This window comes from Mus musculus, chromosome 9 (assembly GCF_000001635.26).
Source record: "Mus musculus strain C57BL/6J chromosome 9, GRCm38.p6 C57BL/6J".
In the NCBI taxonomy this organism is placed as follows: Eukaryota; Metazoa; Chordata; class Mammalia; order Rodentia; family Muridae; genus Mus; species Mus musculus.
Genome location: NC_000075.6, coordinates 73,517,104 through 73,539,411, shown reverse-complemented (window position 1 = coordinate 73,539,411; position 22,308 = coordinate 73,517,104). Strand labels below are relative to the sequence as shown.

Genomic DNA, 22,308 nt, shown 5'->3' with positions numbered 1-22,308 from the left:
CTCCTCAGATAGCACATTGTTTTCCATTCTTTGGGCACAAAGGCCAAATTGAATCCAGAATATCTTATTTCTCTTCAGAAACCCACAGGAGAAAATAACACATGCACGAATACAATGAGTTCAGCAAAGCCAGCCATAATTGGTGCCCACCTGTGTCCAACCCAGCTCTAATCACTGGAAAAGATTAGAGAAAGCCCAAGCCCCTAGCGCCTTTGAGATTGCAGTCTGCCCAGGGGGTGGGTGGGCATGGAATGTTTTGAACAACAACAACAACAACTTTAAAAAAGCTCTGCTCAGTTTGTTGGTTGGTGTGTGTTTGTTTCCTTCCTGTCTCTATGCTCAAAGGTTCTGATTTAGTAAGGTGGCCGTAGACTCAAGGCAACAATATTTTCAAATACATTCACAGGCCTGAATCATTTAACAAATAGCTACATGATGTTATAAATAGGCACACCAGTTGAACATCCCTAAATCAAAGTTCTTAAATCTGAAATATTCTAGACTCTGAGCCACAGTTTCGGGGTCTCCAGGATGGAGAGGTAGTTCTATGGCATAGGCTTTTCTAGCAGATGCTAGGCCCTGGGTTTGTGTAAGTGAATTATTCTTAATATGAATATAAACAGTGAATTAATCCTACAGCTGTATGTCTTTACCTTATGTCAGTCCCCAATAACTCCTCAGAGAAACCAAGATTCATTTAAAACTGCATCTCAGTAGCTGAACAGTTAAATAATCTATATTTACTTTCCTCGATAATCTGGCTGCCTCCCAGACAACCCCATGATATTTGCATATTATTATTGATCTGACATTTTGGGCTTCAGGTGTGTCTCCATGATCTCTCTCTGGACCCCTTGCTTTTGGTTCCAATCCCTCCATCCTCCTCACTGATTTGGGTCTCCCTCCCTCTCTCCCCTCCCTCCGTCCTCTGGTTGGCAGACGTCCCGCCTTATTCTCTATTCTGCTCAGCCATTGGGTGATCAGCATTTATTGCAAGGTACAGAATAAGTAGTAAGAGCTGTTTACATGAACTTGAGACAAGATTTTTGGTATAAGCATTACAGTGCCCTGCCCAGATTGAAACAAGATTGAAACATAGTGTACAAAACCATTATGCCTACAGGTTTATGCCCCAGCACTGGGGGTGGAGGTGAGAGTTTTAGAGCATTTCAGATTCCAATAAATTTTTTGCCTTATCAATATAAATATTTCAGAACTCCTAAGTTCAAAAATCAGAGACCATTGTGTTTACAGACATTCCAGATGAGGTATGAGTTGTACTCAGAATCAGATCTGGTACTGGACAAGAAAAACAAATAACTTTGAAAGCATATGAAAGATCCATGGTAATTTATGTACATATGGTAATTTATATACATTATCTCACATATTGTTGTTGTGGCAAATTAACAAAGGGATAAGAATTAAAAAGAGAGATCAAACCAAGCAAAATCCCACAGGAAGAGCCTCTTGGACACATTCATGAAGTCTACTTCAACTCTGTTCCCCTTGCTTAGAGCCAGACTGCAGGTGTAAGGCTGATGTTCTGGATGCTATACTTTCAGTAAGTCTCACTGTCCTCTGTGAGTAAAAATGTTGTGGAGGATAGACAAATGGGCGGCGCAGTGTGCAGAAGGTAGGTAGGCAGGAGGATGTACGGGAAAGAAGAAAACAAAGAAATGGAGGTGATAAAGAAAGGGGTATCTCTTCATATCTTCAGTTTCTTAGAGCAGAATTTCATTACATTATCCACTAAATGTCCCGTTGGAATTTATCTTGCTATAGAGCTCTCCTCTGCCATACAGAGTTCAGTCTCTCCAAACACTAGCATTTGGTTGCTGAATACAGTGGTTATAGACAATAGGAAGGACTGGATGATCCTAATTCGTCATGCGGGGAATTCCTTTTCAGAATGCCAGTCGATGGTTTGGGTCATCATTTTTCACTAACAAGGCCTCTGTGCTTTACATACTCTGTAACCAAAATTACAGAGAATATGGCACATCTAGGTAATTTTGATAATACCAGTAGCTAGCAGGGTAATTTTTGGATCTATATTACCAATTATAAAATACAAGTATGGAGAAGGTGAGTGCGTTCTTATTTTTAATACATTTAGATAAGTTTATATTCTTTCACAAATATTCTGTGTTTATGAGTATTTGTATGTATATGTATGTACCTTATGCATGCAAAGCCCATGGAAGCTAGAAGGCAGCATCAGATTTCCTGGAACTGAAGTTATTGACAGTTGTCATAGACCTGCTGTGTGGATGACAGAAATCAAACCTGGGTCCTATAGAAGAGCCATCAGTTCACCTAACCACTGAGCTACCTTCTGGTCCCTATTTTAAATGCTTCATAGTCCACTTGTAATTATACTGGATTATATCACCGATGTGGTATATCATATTCCTTATCATTTTTGGCAAAATGAGATTGTGTAAAAAGTTAGAAAGAGTTACAACCTTTCAAACCACGCGGAAGTTAACAATATTTAAGTCACAGTTAGTTGTATGAGATATAGAAAGTTGAAGACGCTCTCTGAGCTCAGTTAGATTGGTTAATTTTAAAGCCACTAGCTAGAAGATGTGCTGGGTAGTTTTATGTCAACTTGACAGAAGCTAAAATCATCTGAGAGGAGGGAACCTCAATTATGAAAAGTCCCCCCAAAGGCTGGGCTGCGGACAAGCTTGTAAAGTGTTTGCTTAGTTAGTGATTGATGGATAGGATTAGCCCAGTGTGACTGCTGCCATCCTTGGGCTGGTGGTCCTGGGTTCTATAAGAAGGTAGGCTGAGCAAGCCATGGGTACCAGGGCAGTAAACAGCACCCCTCCATGACTCCTGCATCAGCTCCTGCCTCCAGGTTCCTGTCCTGTTTGAGTTCCTGTCCTGACTTCCTTTCATGAGGAATTGTGGTGTGGAAGTACAAGCCAAAGAAACCCTTTCCTCCCCAAGTTGTTTTGGACATGGGGTTTTATCACACAGTAGTAACACTAAGATAGAGGAAGTATTTCAAAGTAAAGCACGGATTCTGCTTTGAAGGCATTGATAATTTTGGAAAAGGAAAAAGGAAAGGTACATAAATATACATAATAGGGGACAGAATGACGGTCATGTCGGAGAGTGAGAATTCCATTTGAGCTGGGTATTTTAAAGGTTGGTAGGATCTAAATGAATATTGATGAGGAATGGACACACACACAGGGGTAGAAAAATTTGACTGGGGAACTTTTCATGAAAAATAAGATCAACTATAAAATGATAAATCCCCATTGCTGATTGTACATGTGGCGCTATCTACTTAATTGGTTCTACATCCAGCCAGTCTAGATATTTGGTTAACCATCTACTTAATTGGTTCTACAGCCAGCCAGTCTAGATAGTTCAGATTGCAAAATCTGTTTTATGACTCTGGCTACATTAAGAAAGCAGTTATTGGATTCCTTCTTTGATTTCTATTATTTAAAGCAAACAGTAGGGGCCCGAAAGACTTCAAGGTCATTTTGAGAAAATCCCTGTAGAAATCACATTATATTAGACTATGCCTCTGCAAATAAAACATTTCTTAACATTTTACTTTCTCCCTGAGGACCAGGCACTACCTAAAATGATCCATATGCTTTCAACCAGCAGAAACCTACAAAGAGCTACAAGCAAGCCACTGGTTTTATTCACTTTTCCTTGGTTCCAATTTAACCAGGACAAGTTAGCATGCCCAGTTTGTGAGCTAACTACACAAAACAGCATCTGTTCTTCAGCTTAGACCCTTTGAGGCTGAAAATTCTAAATCTGCAGCAAAATGGGCTCCAGCTGTGCTCCGAATGTCTCTGAAACTGTGCACTAGCCTTTGTGCTGAGATTCTCACTGTCTGGACCCCCATCTCTGACTGACTGGAGATGTTGCCCTTAACACCAGCCTCCAAACTCACCCACAGGGGCTTCTCTGCAAGTCCATTGGGTTTACATATAAAATAGTGTTAGGAGGAATACTTCTATGGGAATGCATGTCTTAGCAATCTCCCTGTTGGTATCAATTTTGATTAGTTTAGTATCATTTATTCTTCACTATCTGTATCTTTTAGAGTGGAAAAATGCTCAGTTATGCCTATAATAACCCCCCCACCAGTGTTACTATTTCTGAGTCCCCATGTACTATAGAAGTCAGGGGATTACCATAAAATGTATGTACTATATCACCCCTCATTATATTATGGTCAAACCACTGCTGCTAATATTACCACTGAGCCCAGAATCATATTATAGATATTTGCATTGCTATCGCCATCTTCTCTGGGCCTTCATATATGAGGACATTCATGATGGATAGCACCTGATACTGAAAGATACACTTGACTTAGGAAAACCAGCCTGACTGGGTCTCACTCACTAGCTTCCCTCTTTGGACACATCTCTAAATATTTCTGAGTCTATATTTGATTTTTTTAATGAGCATATTTAGATGAGAAGCGCATGCAGAAGTGCCTTGCATTAAACAAACACTAGAAAATGTTACTCCTTATCTCAAATGAGGAAAGCTTGAAAGACACACCTATTTGTGTTAGCAAATTCTGGATTCTGGATAAATTGAAAGACATTTGTGTCACATTGTCATATTGGTCCATGGCCCAGGAATGACAGTAGTAAACCCTGGTGAGGATGCGGGAAAAGGAGCCCTTACTTACACATTGATGGTGGGAGCACAGATTATCCAGCCCCTCTAAATCAGAGTAGAAAGTGTGTGTGTGTGTGTGTGTATACACATGTATATGTATATAAAGTAGACTTGCATATGATCGAGCTATACCACTTATGGGAACATATCTGAAAGACTCCTAGTCAACACGCCAGAGGGACATGTACATATGCATGTTTTGGTAGCACCATCCATGGCAGCCAAGTTATAGGATCAGTCCAGGTATGAACATATGGATGGAGGAAAAGAATGTGGCACACATATGGAAACACACATCATGGTGGGGGGGTTTCACAACGGTGTTTTATTTACCAGTTAAAGGTAACCGTTTTGCTCATAGGAAAGTAGATACAACTATTTTCCTCTGGTTTCATTTTCTATCAAATGAACTGGATAATTTACATATGACTAAATATATTTATATTATATATTATTTTCTATAATTATATATTTATATGATATATACATTTATTCATATATATGTGTACATGTGTGTGTGTGTGTATATATATATATATATATATATATATATATATATATATATATATGAGATGTAGTATTTGAACATTGTAAGGGGCCTATTGAAAGATTCCTATGTCAGTGATGAATGTCGATATCTGATCAGCTTTGTAACCTGGTACATGAGTGAGACTTGAGAGTAAATGTACATTTAATCTTGTTTCAGATTAAGTCTTTCAGCAAAAATTTGTGAGAAAACGGTCCTGAAGCGAGTTCTGAAGGAGCTCTGGAAATTAGTACTTAACAAGATAGAGAAGCAGATTGTTCTCCCTCCACTGACAGACCAAACGGTACGTACCTACAGTGTGGCATCCGCACACGGGCAACATCCCTTTTTATCAGCTTCTAGTCAAATGAGTAGTTTTGGTATAGATGAATATGAATTAATAATCCATTTGGGGAAATTTGGTTTTGGTGTGAAAATGTTTAACAATGGTTGATTAGAGAATATTAAATAGATTAAAATCCATTTTTAAAAAAACGAAAGCAGCTATGTAAGTTCATATTTAATTGTCATTCAAAACTTCATCTCTTAAATAAAACCTAAGTGAGTGGGTCTGGAGATGTAGCTCAGTTGGTAGGGCACTTGTCAAGTATGCACAAAGCTGTGGGCTCCATTCTCAGCACCACGTAAATCCAAGAGCAGTGGGGGACACCGGTAATTCTAGTTCTGTGGAGACAGAGACAGGAGTTTCAGAAGTTCAGGGTCATCCTTGGCTACATAGAGAGTTTAAGGAAAGGGGGGGTGGGGAGGAAGGGAGGGAGGGAGGGCAGGGCTTAACTTCAATTTGTAAAATTATCTAGTTACATATTTTCAACTTCTATTTAATATATATAACAATACTTATTATACATAATATTATATATAATCTAATATTACTATGAATCCACAGAGAATAGGCTGAGGTTCAAATATAGCCAGTATTCTTCTTCAATGTTACAGCTTAAGAAAGAAGGTCTGTGCAGTGCAGTCATATTGAGTTTTTTTCACCGTTCCTTTCAACTTTCCTCTGTTGCCTCCCTGCTTGGAGGTTAATAGAGGAGATGGCTTTCTGTGGATTTGAAGGACTTGATTGTATCACATGCAGGAAAATAAAAGAGAAGCCACAAAGATCAGTCGGCAGCGGAGTTGCACAATGATCAAGTGGCCATGCGGTGCACGCTTTTCAGTTCACACATGCTGAACCAAGCAATAAGAAAACCAACTAACCTAGCATTTGGGATAATTGATTTTTTTTTTTTGTACGTGACTGAGGGAGATAAATGGATGCAAATAATAAATAACTATAAAATATGCTAATATACACATCAATACCACTAATCATGCATGTTTGGTCCTTGCGCATGTCCAATAGAAGTATATGTGCAGAAGATAAGGTGGGCCAAGACGTCAGATAAAGATGTTTTTGTTCACTTAACTCCAAGCCAGGAATGTATGATTTCTTCCTCTAGAGCCTACATCTGTGGTCAGCCAAATCACATACAAGTATTCAAACACAAAGAAGTTTAATAACAGCTAGTAAATTTAATAATGCTACAATCTAAGTTAGTGTTCATGGACGTGATGAGCAGGGAGTGATAACAGTAGACCGGAAATAAATATTTCCCCTGAGCAGAACCGTGGGTATGGAAGATGCTCTCAGTGTGGTTATTGCACAGACCTGTTTCAAAGAGAACCAATATCGGGGCTCTTCCACATAGAAGGCTGCACTCAGAAGGGAGTCAATGCATGGCAGGCTATCCTTTGCTTGGAGAAGTACCTGGAGAACTACCTCACACATACAGCCTTAGCCCACAACTGGACTGGGATGTGTGTTGTTTGTTTTGCATTTTAATCATCCAGGGCAGTCATCACTTACACCTCAGCCTGTCCATGTCATCTTTTAAACTAACATTTAAAAAAAACATTTATTTATTTATATCTGTACCTATGTACCCATCAAGGGTGTACTATGGCATCCTTGTGGAGGTCGGAAGACAATTTGTGGGAATCGGTTCTTGCCTCCATTACGTGGGTTCATGGAGATCGAACTTGGGTGACCAGTCATGAGGACAGCTGCCTTTAGATGCTGAACCATCTCACTAGCCCACAGTTATTTTTAATAACTCTTTGGTGAAAATTTGCTTGGGCTTCTGTTATATTTTCCACTGTTACTTTCTGTATTAGGTCCAGTACATACATTGTGCAGTTTGAAGTCTATTGGGTTTTCAGAATGTAGCTGTACTGTTACATCAGAAATAACGTGTGAGTGTGTGTGTGTGTGTGTGTGTGTGTGTGTGTGTGTGTGTGTGTGTGTTGGAGGGGTGTCATTCCATTCTCTAGACAAGGTCTGTCCTGGGAACGTATGTGATGCTCTCAAGGCTCCCTGAGGTCAAACTGATTCTATTATCCATGGCCAAGTAGTATTGAAGTTTCAAATTAATATGTCCTAGGCACTACTGTATCTGGTACTAAAAGTAGACAGAGTAGCAGAAAAATTATAGCAACAGAAAAAAAAATGAGTAATGGTTCCTGTTTATAATGACCATGTACTCTATGATATGAGGACAACAGAAAGGATAGTTGAGACTAGCCCATTCCCTCGCTGTGACTTTATTCCCAAATGCTAGTGAATTTGGCCAAACTTGGTAGCTTTCCAGTTACATAGCATGGTGGACCTGCCCCTGCCATCTCATTTAGGAGTGTTCTGCATGGCTTATCCAGTAATTTTCAGAGGTGGTGGTGGTTTGTTAGTTTGTTTGCTTGCTTACTTGCTTGCTTTTCTCCAGAATCCTGCTGCTCTAGGGGAATCTCCTACTGCAAGAGGAGCTGGGGGAGTCTCTGATAGATGCCACACCACTTCAGGAAAAACATCCCTACCTCTTCAGCCTTATTACTTAAGATTTTACACGTATTTATTTTGGGGAGTAGAATAGAATGAAGTGAGTACTTCTGTAGAATATAATGTTTGGCCCATATGCTTCATTAAGCTGATTACCCACACTGCATCTGGTTCCACAACCCATACTTTGCACTCCCAGAAGTGGGACTGTGATGCTGACTGGCATGCTGCAAGCCTTGCCTGATAATCTCTGTTCCTTCTTTAGAATAGATTCATTATGCACATCTGACAGAAAACCCAAAATATCATAATGGAAATAAAGAAAGACTCTACTTTGACCTTGACCTCTACTACTGATGATTGACTGACCTCGTCCTCCTTTTCTTTTTCCTTCTGTGGTTCCAGGGGCCTCAGATGATCTTCATTGCTGCTAAAGATCTTGGACAGTTATCCAAACTGAAGGTAAGAAGCTTGAGGAGACTGGTTGGCCTTAAGTGAATGATCTAGCTATGGCCCTGCAGATGCAGCCCTCCTGCTAGGAATAGCATGTTGCCGCATACCAGGATGAAAATATGCTCTTCTATGGTCATACATTCCCTTTAAGAATTTCTAACTTTGAGGGCTGGAGAGATGGCTCTGTAGTTAAGAGGAGGGGATGCTCTTGCAGAGGATCTGTATTCAATTCCCAGCACCCTTAGAGTGGCTCACAAGCATCTGTAACACCAGTTCCGGGGGATCTGATGCCCTCTTCTGGCCCATATGTGCTCTGCACACATTGGTACACAAGGCATACATAAAGAGAAACACTCATAAAGTATAACTAAATAATTTGTTTTCAAAAATTCTAACTTTGGGAGCAAGTAATATGACCTATTTGTTTTACTATTTTGAACATGCTTTGAATAAAGGCAAAATGAATACGACATACATTCGGTGAAACCTAGAAAGGTCTTGAAGTCAAGGAATACAATAAAGGAAAATTAAATTCACCAGAAAGGACATTAAACTCTCAAACATGCTCACCTCTCTATTACAAGTGAAAAATCTATTTACAAAATAATTTTGCTCTTCATTATTGCTTGGGATTCACAAGCCTTTGAATAAGCTGTAGAATGCAAACTTCTCTGGTTAAAATATATGTTGCTTCTATTGTGTCCCAACCTACTAGAATATAGTTCAAGGATGTGATGCAGATGTGGAAGGTGGGTTTCATTTTTTCTCAACTCTGTTGCATGAGCTAAACTTAGTTTTCCAATTTATAATGTAATGTTTTTACATTATAGAGAAATTTCGTACTTGATTCTTAGAATTACTGTGACCATCATGCTACTTCCACATTGCCTCAGAGGTGTCATGAGTATTGTTTTATATCACAACACCAAGGCATGTGATTAAAATGTCAATATCCTAATGCTATCATCTATATTACATATATATCTATAGATATATATAGATAGATATAGATAGATATAGATACACACACACACACACACACACACACACACACACACATATATAAAACATAACCTAAAAGCACGGACTGCTCTCCCAGAGGTACTGAGTTCAATTCCTAGTACCCACATGGTGGCTCACAACCATATGTAATGGGATCTGATGCCCTCTTCTGGTGTGTCTGAAGACAGCTATCCTGTATTCATATACATAAAATAAATAAATAAATAAATCTTTAAAGAAAACCATAACCATCACCTAAAATTGCTTCCTTGCTTCCCACAAGTACTTGGTGCCGAGGAGGTTGAGATGGAATATGGAAAGTAGATTCCAATACTACTGTTGGTTGGAATCTTGACTCTTTGTCTCCTTATCATTTTTATTTACCACATTGGCATTTCAGAACCCTACCATGAAAAGCAGATTGATAAGGGGCTAAAGCTTATATAAAATCACGAAAATGAAACAGTTTAGATCTCATTACAAAAAAAGAGAAAAGAAAAAAGAAAAGAAAAGAAAAATAAATGTGTGCCCTAACAGATTCCAACTTCAATGTATTTTGGACACACTCTCTTACCCAAGTTTCTGTTTTCCAAGTAGAATGTTGTATTGGCTCTGTTGGCTTCAAGTGGCAGGAAGAACAGTTAGTGTACGAGATCAGAGGGACCAGGCTGACTCTGGTTTCCATGGCTGCTTGAGCAGAGATTCTAACCATGTCTTAAGACCCTGTACCTCACCATCTCTCAACTCTGCCCTTCCCCTGATTGATGGATCACCTAAGCATTCCCTCAAAGGATGTTGGAGAAGAGACTCAGATATTGAAAAAAAAAAAAAAAAGAAAGAAAGAAAGAAAGAAAGAAAGAAAGAAAGAAAGAAAGAACAAAATCAACAACATAAAGAAAAGGAGCTGAGGAGGGGTGTCTGGGAACAGTGAAACAAATGACTTAAAATCAAGTCATGGTTCAAGCTGGTGCTTTTTCTGGAGATCTCCAGAGAGTTTGCTCTAAATTTTCTGCTCGAGACAGTTCTCTAAGCAGTTCATTTGCTAGTCTAAAAATATTCTCTGGATAGCTCATCCCTTGTAGATCATAAACCCGATCTTTTATTTTACATATCAATCCAGTCATTTACTCCTGGTTCCCTTTTGATTGTCTTATAAATTAGCACAGGACTCAAGACCCAGCCACTTAATTCTTATATTTTCTTTTAACATTGCAAAAGAATTCAGAGATCTGTCTTCCTCTGTTAAACACAGCCCCAAAACTAGCTGGATGGGGCTTCATACTGAAATTACCATGTCTACCACACCTGGGCCTAACCTTGCTCTGTCCCAGGCTGACCCTGAACTCAGGAATCTGTCTGCCTTTGAAAACATAAACAAAAAACTTAGCCTGGTAGGATCTCCTGCCATCACCACTCCCAAATGTCTTTATCTCCTTCCTTAGTATCATCCTGACAAGGTGGCTCACAACACAGCTGCTTTTGTTCCTTTAGATTCGGGAAGCCACACATATAATTCATACTCCATCCTTATTTTTTGAGAAATTACATATTTTTGAACCCTGTTTTTAGAGTCCTTTCCAGAGCCTGAAGGTCCCAGCATTTACCTTTTTGCTGAGACATTAGCCACACCTTTGTTGTTTCTGATTATCATGTAATCATTGATATTAACAGGAAGGACAGTCCTTGAAGGAGGAATGTAAAATATGTATGTTATTTTACAAACAAGCGTTACACCCACAGCGGCCATGGACACTCATGGAGGCCCATGCCTGCTGGCCCAGTCCCCGGGGCAGGAACCATGACATTCTGTCCCTACCAAGGCCATGCCAGACCTGGCACTTCCCAACTCTATGTCAAGAATCCCAATCAAGTCTATTGATGCATGGATTTATCATTGATTCTGAGGGAATATTGCTTTAGCCTATGAAATAGCATAGGTCAGTTGGCTTAACTCACATACTGATCCTTATCTACTTTGTTTAAAATGCAGATTGGATTCCCCCAGAAAGGCTACAGTGCCTTCTAGGTGGGAAGAAGTGGGGATGCATAGAAAAGATGTAGGCACCCAGCAGTTTGTATTTTGGACAAGTAGACTTAATGACGAAAGGAAACTGATTACATCAATGTTGAAGTAATGCAGAGGATTATAGCATAGCAATGAGAGGAAACGTCCCGTCTCATACTACTCTTGTGTTGTTACTGGATCTTTGTATGAATCCTCTAAAATCTTATGCAAAACAACTGAACTGCAGATAACAGGAAGCACTCCACACGTAGCAAAGCTAATCACTTTCATGTAATTAGGGTATTATTTTCTTTTAAAAAAAATTAAGCCTCTTTTATTTTTAAGCTGTTAGTTTGAATGTAGATCCTACTGGAATGACATTAGTGGAAAAATTATACTAATGGATAATTTCAGAATTCATCTATTTTGAGAGGTAGATGGATATAGATAGGTAATTATCTCCTTTAAAAGAACCCAGAATCAAGAAAAAACAGGAAATAATTGTTTTTCTATATTTACAGATTTTCTGTATTAGTTCTCCAGTTCAATTTTTCTTGGTTTTAGTTCTTTTAATCTGCTCTATATGATTGAAAATTAAACTACTAGGTATTTACTGGACAATCTGACATATGCTTTTGTTAATTCACACTCAGAGACTTTATAAAATATATGTATTATGTAAGGTTGCTGTTGCTATTTAATAGGATCACATTTATTTGACAGAAAAATAAAATTAAATGTCCTTCAATCTTTTTAGACTATTGACCCAATGTCAAAATCACTTAATAATATACACCTGAAATTGTAAATTAATTATAAACCTTTTACATTGACAACCAGAGACACCATTATTTGAATGAGTTATTGCCGGCAACAATTACAGCTTTGTAAAAACAGCACACATAACTTATTAATATCTATTTTAAAATACTATTAAGAGCAAGCATTGATAAGTATGCTGAGCTTTGCTAGATAGAATAGCATAGCCCTGAAAGATAGTATCAATGTGTAGCATCAGGACTATTTAATAAATTTTTCTTTTAGAAAATTTTTGAATGTTATTTTTCTCTATCTTTCTACCATCTTTTTCATAAATAATCTTTGAATGTTGGCTTGAGACATATCACAGCGAACAATTAGGAAAATCTAGTTATTAAACCATCATTTAACAGTTATTAAAGTGTTAGAATGACTAAAAAGACTGAAAAGCTCTGCAGCTGATTTGATTTATTCTTTGAGGCTCTTCCCAGGAAGGGACAAACATCAGGAGGATCTGGGGAAGAGTATCAACTGGAACATTATTCCTAAAGCACACAGAGGTCATTAGGAAGCTAAGCTTACCCCCCTTAATCTCCTTGATACCCTGAACTCTTCAGAGCGACAGAGCATAAATCAGGGAGTTAAAGTGAAAAGCCTTTGGGACACAGGCTTTAGGATGTATTATCTTTTTACTTAACTTGGAATGTTAGTTTAACTTAAGTTTGGAATGCAAATAATGATTTGCCTCTGCCATACTTTCATTTTTAATCAGGCAGCTTAGCTCTCCTTTGACAAATGGACATTTACCAAAACATGTGACAAAATGACCAAATTTATTTTTATATGTAAGAGCATCATGTGCATACAATACCTACCGAGGCCAGAGGAGGGCACCAGATCCCCTGAAACTGGAGTTAGATGGTTGTGTGCTGTCATGTAAGTGCTGGAAACAGAACCCAGGTCCTCTGTAAGAGCAGTGAATGCTCTTTACTGCTGAGCCACCTCTCCAACCCCTGAAGAAGATTTTTTTTTTAATGGAAAATGGAAACCATACAGATTCTGTTTGAGGATAGCTAAATAAATGCACCTGCCATTTTCTGAGCAATTTGTAACCTATCTTCCAGGAGCATATGATTCGAGAAGATGCCAAGGGTCTGACACCAAGACAATGTGCAATAGTGGAGGTGGTCTTGGCCACTATAAAGGTAGGTTATGATGCTCCTGGTTATTCACTGGGGACCCCTCCATCTCTCCACGGTGAAGTCCCTACTGTGTGGGACACCTCCATCTCTCCACAGTGAAGTCCCTACTGTGTGGGACACCTCCATTTCTCCACAGTGAAGTCCCTACTGTGCAACTGTCCCAGCTGTGATCCAGATATCTGCTAACTCCAACTCATTCATCTACCTTATTTCATCCACAGCACACTCTTATTTTCTACTTCTTGCTCTGAATCTCTCCAGAAAATGTGAATGAAACTTATCACATATGTTCTCTGAGAAAGGCATATATCCCCCTCGCTCCCTCCCTGCCCATTCAGTTGAACAGATGGTTCAGGAAGATTCTAAGTTAGCATAATTTGTATTTAGGATTTCTATGCTTACGGAAATAATTTTTAAAACACCAACCTCCTACTCTCTCTCATTAATACAATAAAATTTCATTTTGAATTTCACTGAATACCCAGAAGTTTTATATTCCAAGCATTAATCTCACATAGCAAAGGACTGACAGGAAGTAGCAACAGTTAAATGTGTATGTATCTCAATGTGACTTATAAGTGCTTTCTTTCCAAATAACACTGTGTGTGTGTGTGTGTGTGTGTGTGTGTGTGTGTGTGTGTGAGAGAGAGAGAGAGAGAGAGAGAGAGAGAGAGAGAGAGAGAGAGAGAGAGAATTGTATCTACTGGTTCCACTCCTCACTGAGACATCAGTCATCTTGCACACCTATGTAATGAAGAGCTGCTGGCTGCTTTGACTCCCCCACCTCATTGTTCTGAGTCCAGTGCCACCTTCACCATACCTGGTGTCATAAAATGATATGGAGAGGTGACAATAACAACATCAAATACAGAAAAAAAATCAAATCAAAACTATTTTTTTCTGAAAGTTTTCAAAATTTTAGCAAGAATTGCCTGATATGTAGAGTTATGGGGATATTCTTGGCAATGTAGGGGAAAAAATAGTGCTAGAGAGGAGGAGACAATCTAGAACACATTCTAAAAGAAAAATAAAACTTTAGGATTCAAGCTCAGCCCCTCATGGATTTTACGAGAACAATCAATCCATGCTTTGGGGTGAAAAGAATGACATGTGTCCTGTAGAAATGCCGAGTGTCCATCCGTATATTGATCACGCTGACTCCTGTCTCCATTTTAATCATTCTCTAATTATTCTGGCTGGAACCATATGCCCACCCCCTGCAGGTTGAATTCTCCCCCAAACTGTAGGTCAACCTCCATCCTCAAATGAATCCCTCCTAGGTGTATCTCAATGCCTATCTCAATGTCTAGCGTCTATGACTGGTGTAAATGTAGAATTAAGACCCAACCACATGGCACTTCTGGGTTCTTTGGGAACACAACTCCTACCTGTTGCCCACCAGCCTGTTAGTTCTTCCTAAATCATCACTTTCCAGGACTGGATTCTAACTCTGGTACTTCAGAGCCTGTGGCACCCAGTTCCCCACATCCCTAAATTCTGTCATGCAATTCCAACAGAAATTGCCTTGTTAAGCCCACTGTGCCTGCTAGGACATTCTCCTGACCCAGTGGTCTACCTATCTGCCTAACTTTTTTACCTGGATCCTGCCATTAGCTTTCCAAAGCTGTACTTCCAAGGACTAATACTTCCATAACTGTCTGGAGCCCAATCAGAGAACTCTAGAGTACAACTGAGCCTTGGGAGAAAGATGTTCTTAAAGCAAAGCAGCAGCAGGTGCCACCCAGCTGACTCCCAAAGACTGCTGAGGGGATGACCCCTCGTTCTTTTTTAGGTCAATTAAGTCCCGGAGGCCGAGGATGGAAAGGGAAGGTTGGGGAAATTGCTGAGGCGTTTGTAGAAGACAGGCAGAACTACTGGTGGCATATGTCAAACCTTTCTCATGTGTGCACTACCTCATCAGATTCTCATAAATATCCTGCACGTTAGACTGAACAAATCCCTATTTCCTTTTTTCCCCAGGCCTAGGTAACACTGTTATTTATATTCAAGATATAGCCAGATAGCTGAGCATGAGTTTTAAATGACAGTACAAGCCTCTGAAATTCCATGCTGCACTCTGCTCCATTATCCAATTTCAGTGACTTCTCAGCATCGTTTACTTTATCACTGCACATTGTTCAGACTTTACATAGTCTGAACATCATTTAAAATTCAGCTGCTTATAGAAAGAATAAAATAACCCACCTTAGTCTGCCACATTGAGATTCAAAAGCCATTACCTAAGAGTTCACTGTACCTAGAAAGGACAGTGAGTAAGAAGTAAGTGGAGACCAAAGGTCTTTGAATTAGGAACATAAATAACAACAACCAAGAAACAGAAGTACTTGGTCAGAGTCCAGGGGAATGCAGAAAGAATAGCGAATGAGTCCTCTCTAGTTGTCTATGATAACACTTTCACAGGGAGAGATGCCAAAGGAGTTAGAGACAGAAGAGAGAGGAAAGTGTGAGCGAAGACATTTCTCAGGTCTGAGAGAGAAGAGGTGAGTGCTGAGAGAATGTATCCATCCTGAAACCCTCATACAGTCTGGATGAAGAATAGACCTCCGTTGGTCAAGCATCACAGAGCGAGAAGGGAGGCTAGATTGAGGCCAGAATGCCCAGATTTAAACAGTAGAGTCAAGCATCCCAATTTCAAATTTGTCAGGAAAGGGGACACTCACTGCTGAGATCAGTAAATCCAATCTGATGCATATAAGAAGAATCGAGATGTATAGAAAATATTTTTAGAATATCTATCAAGTAGTGTCTTTAAAAGACCTCTACAGATGAAAGGGAGGCAATGCTCACTTCTAAGTCTATATAATGAGTTATCAACTTGAGTTTGCCAAATGTATGTTATAGTTTAAAGAAAAAAACTGTGAAGATGGGAATTTGCAGCCAAAATAGTACATGGAACCAAAAGGAAAACCCTTCTTTGCAGACTGGAAAAAAAAATTGCATGTTCTAATACTTTATTAAAAACAGACTGTGAATGATCAACGTGAAAGGTCAAAAGAGGTCACGGGATTTTATTGGGATTAGAAAAGGAAAGGTGTGCTCAGCGTTCAGATAAGAACTTTTTCTGGTTTATGTTTGGAAGGATCATTTTCTTCTCACAAATCACAGGCAGGTCTGGAAGGCTTTGTTTTCTGCAGTTACAGAAAACAGGCAGGGGGGCTAGGGGAAGGGTTAAACATAAAGATAAAGCACATGGCGCTTCAACACTACTCTTCCCAACCCCTAGTCAGATAGGATAGATACAGCCACCTTGGTATTAGTGAAGCCAGAGTTTGAAGGAGTCTGACATGGAAGACTTTGTCAGGGATGACTATGGAGATGTACACAAGGAAAATGCTTGAAACGGGGACAGAAACTTGGTCACTGGTAAGTAGAATTTTGGGAGAGTGGATGATTCATATTCACTGCTACCTGAAGGCTCAGTGGGAGACTAGATGACTTCTCACTAAAGAGTTCATGGCACATACAGATTTCTTCATTAAATCTTAAACTTTCATATCTCCTGAGGAGCGCTGCATGGTGCGCTTTTTCCATCATGAAAGCCAGGCTCCCACAGTCGACAGTGTTTTCCCTCCTTTCCTCTCAGTGCCTTCCATCTACTCAGTGGATGTCACTATTAAGTCTGATTCTTTTCTCTGGCAGTGGTTCAGGTTCTTAGGGTCTAGGCCACTGGCCTTTTGATTTCCTCTTTATCACAGCAGCTTATCCCTGTAAGAGTATAAACCACCAGGGTTCATTAACTCTCCCAGAGATGCCCATATGGGAAGCAGTGAGTGGCTTTTAAACATCTGTAACTCCTGTCTGAAGGGCCCCAATGCCCTTTTCGTGTATACACAGACACACTCGTACATGAATAAAATTTAAATCTTTGAAAGAAAAAGAAGGTAGTCAAGATATAGAAAATCTCCTCAGCCAGGAGGAGTCAAGAGTTTGGGAAGAGCTGCTGTGATCTAGAAGGCTGTGTGGGATGTCACTGGGTTGATTGGAAGTTTTATGTGGGGGATGTTTACGTAATTTACAACATGAACATAGATAGAGGGAAAGGAATTCACCATGGAAAATCACACAACAGGAGTATGGGGTCCAGACTTGACTACTTGAGAGACTGGGCTAGACTTTACTGGAAGTTGGCATATTGAAGCAATGTAAAGGCATATTGAAGCAATGTAAACTGGGATTGATTGACATTAAATGTCTGAGTTGAAAGTCAAGTCAATTTGTGTCCCCTTATAAAAGAGGACTCATTGGTGACCTGAAATTATGACTTCCTGAAAGTATCATCTCAGCATAGCATCATATGGAAATGTATATAATAGACTGTGTGGTTCATGATTAAGTCAGAGATGAGTAACAGCTAGTCCTAGGTTAGGCCATCATCAAGAGAGTGATACACTGGCAAAAATGAAAGACAGATGTGGGTGATGTGAAAAGGGAAGAAACACAGAGACTTGAAGAAACACAGACACAGTAAGATTGGGGACAAAGAGAAGCATCCTAGGCTAACACAGAAGTTGCATAAATCTAGGTCTAGCCACGATCTTTCTGCCACTTCATCTGGTAAATACAGACTTATATTTCCAGAATACCATAGTGTTGCTGCCACCATTATCACCTGTATAATAACCTTGAGCTCTGGTCCAATTTTCAAGGACATATTTGACAAGTGTGCTTTCTTCCTTTGTCATCTCGAGTGCATAGTAGAGCATCAGCCAACACAGAACTAGGCATAGATAGTGTGGAACCCAACTGACATCCGTATTCCTTGTAAACAGTCAATTTCCTCACAGTCCCTCAACAGAGAATTCAAATGTTCTTTTGCTTAATGAGGAAGAAATAACTTGCCGTGACTTCTTTTAGATATCTTTCCCAATTTACACCAGTATAAATAGAAGTCCTTAAGAGGCCAAATTGGAGAGATTTGGGTTATGTGGCTAGTCAGAGAATAGTAAGCAACCATCTGTCTTTTGTTTATTACCGATGGAAAAGAATCTCCTTCCACATGCATGGGGAAAACCTTCAGAAAGCTTCAAAAGCTTCTAGGTTTAAATTTTCTTCCGGCATATAATTCCCCTGTAGCATGTAATTTCCTTCTGGTGTGTAATTCACCATAATGAAAGGAGAACTGAACTGTGCTGAGCTGCGGATGGTGACATTTATTTAAGACTTAAGACTTTCATTCTCACATGGGTGTTCTTCAAGCCTCAGTCAAATAAACAGCCCACTCTCTTGTTCCTTCGGGGTTGGCAAAGGACAAAGACTGTGCAAAAATCTCTTGATTGTCAAGGTCCATGCTATACAGCTAGCCCTCTTCCTCCTGATTTCTTTCTCTGGGGCGCCGTTACTCAACTACAACTATGAGTGAAAGTTTGCATAAAGCATGTCTTGGGAGTCCATACTTCCATAAGCACAAAAATCATTTCTTTCACTGACTGAGAAGCCAATGACTGTGTCATTTGTCTCTCTGGATGTTTCTATTTCCTGCAGCTCATGGCTTGTTTTCTCCCTGACAGCATTACCCTCTATCCAAGATTCCAGCCTTGCAACATCCCCTACAAAGTACTCTCTAAACACAAAGTCATCATTTCTTCCCCAACCAATCTGCTCTCTTAAATGCCCTGCTTACTGGGCCCTTAACAGAATACCTAATGCCAAAAGGAAGAACATCACTGAAAACCCCAGGGAGACCCTGGCTCTACTCAGAAACAAACCCAGAGCATATTTCTATTTTTGTTTCATGACTAGCATCTCCACTTCTTCTAGATTTACAAGATAATGCCTGAGCAGAAAAATATGTTTTCTTACAAAGAGTTCAAGGATGAACATGAAGTTTACATTTTGATACTTAAGTTTTTATTCTCTTCCTCCACGAACAATTCTTGGCCTTTCAAATTCTCTCAATCGTGACAAGTCTGGTTAGGTTATGCTTTCACAGTTTCTCCAAATCCTATTCTATGGTACATCTGTATCCTCAGAACTGTTCACAGTAGATCTTCTGTGGCCACATAGTTTTAGAAACCAGGACTATTAAGAGAGGTTTAAAGAGATGTCTTTACTAAGCCTCAACCCCTTGACTATGTGAGAAGCTTTCTGCATCTCTGAGCCTGTGGCCTCTCTTTGCTCTTCTAGGACTTGTACAGCCTTGAGGCAATTGCATTTATCCTAGGGTGTATGATTAGAAATTAGAGTAGAAAAAAAATGACAGACAATGTTTAAATGCTGTAGGGGAACATGGTGTGAGAACCATCAGGTCTCTCAGTTCTTGTTAGACAATGCTGAGAGCCGCAGGGTTCCTGCTAGTGATGCAGTAGTGATGCAGTAGTGATGCTAGTGATGCTAGTGATGCAGTAGTGATGCAGTATAGTTGTCCAGTATCTAGATCAATGCAGTGGATTACCTAATGGCCACTGCAGTTAAAAACAGTGGTACTAGGTTGTCGATATGGCTCTGTTGGTAGAGTACTTTCCCAGTACACATGGAGGCCAGGGTTCCATCTACAGCAAAGTATACTGTGGTATAGCATGCCTATAGTTGAAGTGCTCTGGAGATGGAGGCAGGAGGGTGAGAAGTTCAAGGACATGCTTAGCTATGTACTGAGTTCAAGCACATCCTGAACTACATGAGACCTTGTCTGAAACCATAAAAACCTAGGAGTCCTAAGAAACAGATCTGTTTGTCATTCCATCAGAATTTCTTTCAGAGACCTTTATTGACTGCTTCCATAGTGAAATCCTTTGCTCTCCTCTATTGTGTATGTTATCAAATATCTTTTTTGGAGCTCAAAGATAATTTTAGAGTTTAAAAGAAAAAACCCATGACAGGCAAACTAAAAACCTCAGCAGTTTCTAAGAGTGAGGCAGGCAAAGAAAGGAAAGTAAAAAAAAAAAAAAAAAAAAAAAAAAGGATTTTCCATTTGAGTTATCTGGGCATAAAGGTCAGACATGTGACAGACAGGTAGCCATAATTATGAGAAGAAGAAATTTAGAGAAAGAGAGAAAGAGAGAAAGAGAGAAAGAAAGAGAGAGAGAGAGAGAGAGGGAGGGAGGGAGGGAAGGAAGGAAGGAAGGAAGGAAGGAAGGAAGGAAGGAAGGAAGGAAGAAAGAAAGAAAGAAAGAAAGAAAGAAAGAAAGAAAGAAAGAAAGAAAGAAAGAAAGAAAGAAAGAAAGGAAGGAAGGAAGGAAGGAAGGAAGGAAGGAAGAAAGAAAGGAAGAAAGAAAGAAGAAAAGTCCAAAGTACTAGAGAAAACACACTTAGGCTCTGACCAGCATCCAAAAGAAAGATACAGAAAAGAAGAAAAAGAGGAAGTTAAGAATTTCTGAACTACGCTCAGACAGACAGATCCATCAAAACCTAATGGCAACTCTCTATCAACTTGACAGAGATCAAGGATTCCAGGTGTTGGGGGGGGGTGCTGAACCTTCATCCCTCAGTATTTCAATGTAATAGGATTTTTTTTTATCCTGAAATGTCCTGTTGTGTTTTTTGAAGAAACAATCACATAGTTTACCCATTGATATTCAAAATAATTTCAGACTCCTAGTTTTCAATAAATACCTTCCATATACAAAATGTTTCAACATCTTACAAGAACAAAGTATATAACAAGGGTCTAGAAAGATAGCTCAGTGGGTTAAGAACCCATCCTCAACTATTCTTTTAACATTGGAGAATGTTACAATACTGAAAATGTTGATAATTATAGATTCTAGGGGACCACAGTTACCAAAGAGGGCTTGGGTTCCAAATTTAACATTGTTCATGTAAAGAAAGACTAGGAGAGAATCATCCATCTAAATTCAATGGAATATTATAAATATCTTGTATAAACAGAATTGTGTATAGGTCCACCACCGACTTCTAGACATTCTACCTTTCAGAAAGATGTCTGCGCATACCACAGCACAACATGAAGAATGCCAAGACCCCTCAATGCCAACACTGATGGTCAACGAGCATAGACCTACTCTATTGCATGTAAAAACTGAGATGGTTTGAATTTGTTAAGTGACAGGAGCATAGAAAAACAAAGTGGACGTTTGAGGATGTTTTCGAGGAGCACTGTACCTCCTCAGGTTGGCCCGTCCCTGTACAGTGGCACAATATGAAGATGAACAGGGAGGAGCCATGGAAGCCTGGTCAAAAATTTGGAGAAAATAAGCATCTGTAAAATATGTAACAGGGTCTAATTTCTTTATAAAGTGTTGGCAACTTTCACTATTCTTTGGAAACAGCAATAAACAATCAAGTTGATCATGGTTTCTGAAGCCTGCCGTGCTGGAGGGATTCTAACTACTGTACTGTCAAGCTCCCCTTTATATAACTGACATTTTAAGAAAACATCTTAGGCCTCCAGAGAGCTTCCTTGAACCTAAGTTAGTTGGTGATGACTTAGCACTGGACTAACGGTACATGCTTCCTAAGTGCTTACCTAACAACTTACCTAATGGGACTTTTTTTTTTAAAGCTTCACTATTAGAATGAGAAATTCCTTCCTCCAATGTCTCCTCCAAATCCTTTACCCATATAACTTTCCCTTTCTCTTTTTTTTCTTAGCAATATTTTCATGCAGGAGGAAATGGCCTGAAGAAGAATTTTCTGGAGAAAAGCCCAGATCTTCATTCCCTGAGATACGCTCTCAGCCTCTACACACAAACTACTGATGCTTTGATCAAGAAGTTCATAGAGACACAGGGCTCACAGAGTAAGTAGCTCTTGGCCTGAGAGAGTGGCTCCTAGATCATCAAATCAAAAATCAACCTCACAGAAATTGTGTTGAGAATGTCAAGTGTGGTTAAAATAGAGGGTCTGGGTTAAGAGAGAATACCACAGCTTCCAG

The 22,308-nt window shown here is 39.5% G+C and overlaps 1 protein-coding gene across 7 annotated transcripts in view; it reads left to right on the top strand.

Annotated features, from left to right (window-relative positions):
• The window catches only part of Unc13c (unc-13 homolog C), a 528,734-nt gene that overhangs the window by 468,744 nt on the left and 37,682 nt on the right, over positions 1–22,308 (top strand). For all 7 annotated transcript variants that reach the window (XM_006510931.4, XM_006510934.4, XM_006510932.4 and 4 more), the window contains 4 exons: positions 5,381–5,504; positions 8,442–8,498; positions 13,380–13,460; positions 22,026–22,173. In XM_006510931.4, the coding sequence (XP_006510994.1) occupies positions 5,381–5,504; positions 8,442–8,498; positions 13,380–13,460; positions 22,026–22,173 (410 nt within the window). The remainder of the gene's footprint in view (positions 1–5,380; positions 5,505–8,441; positions 8,499–13,379; positions 13,461–22,025; positions 22,174–22,308) is intronic.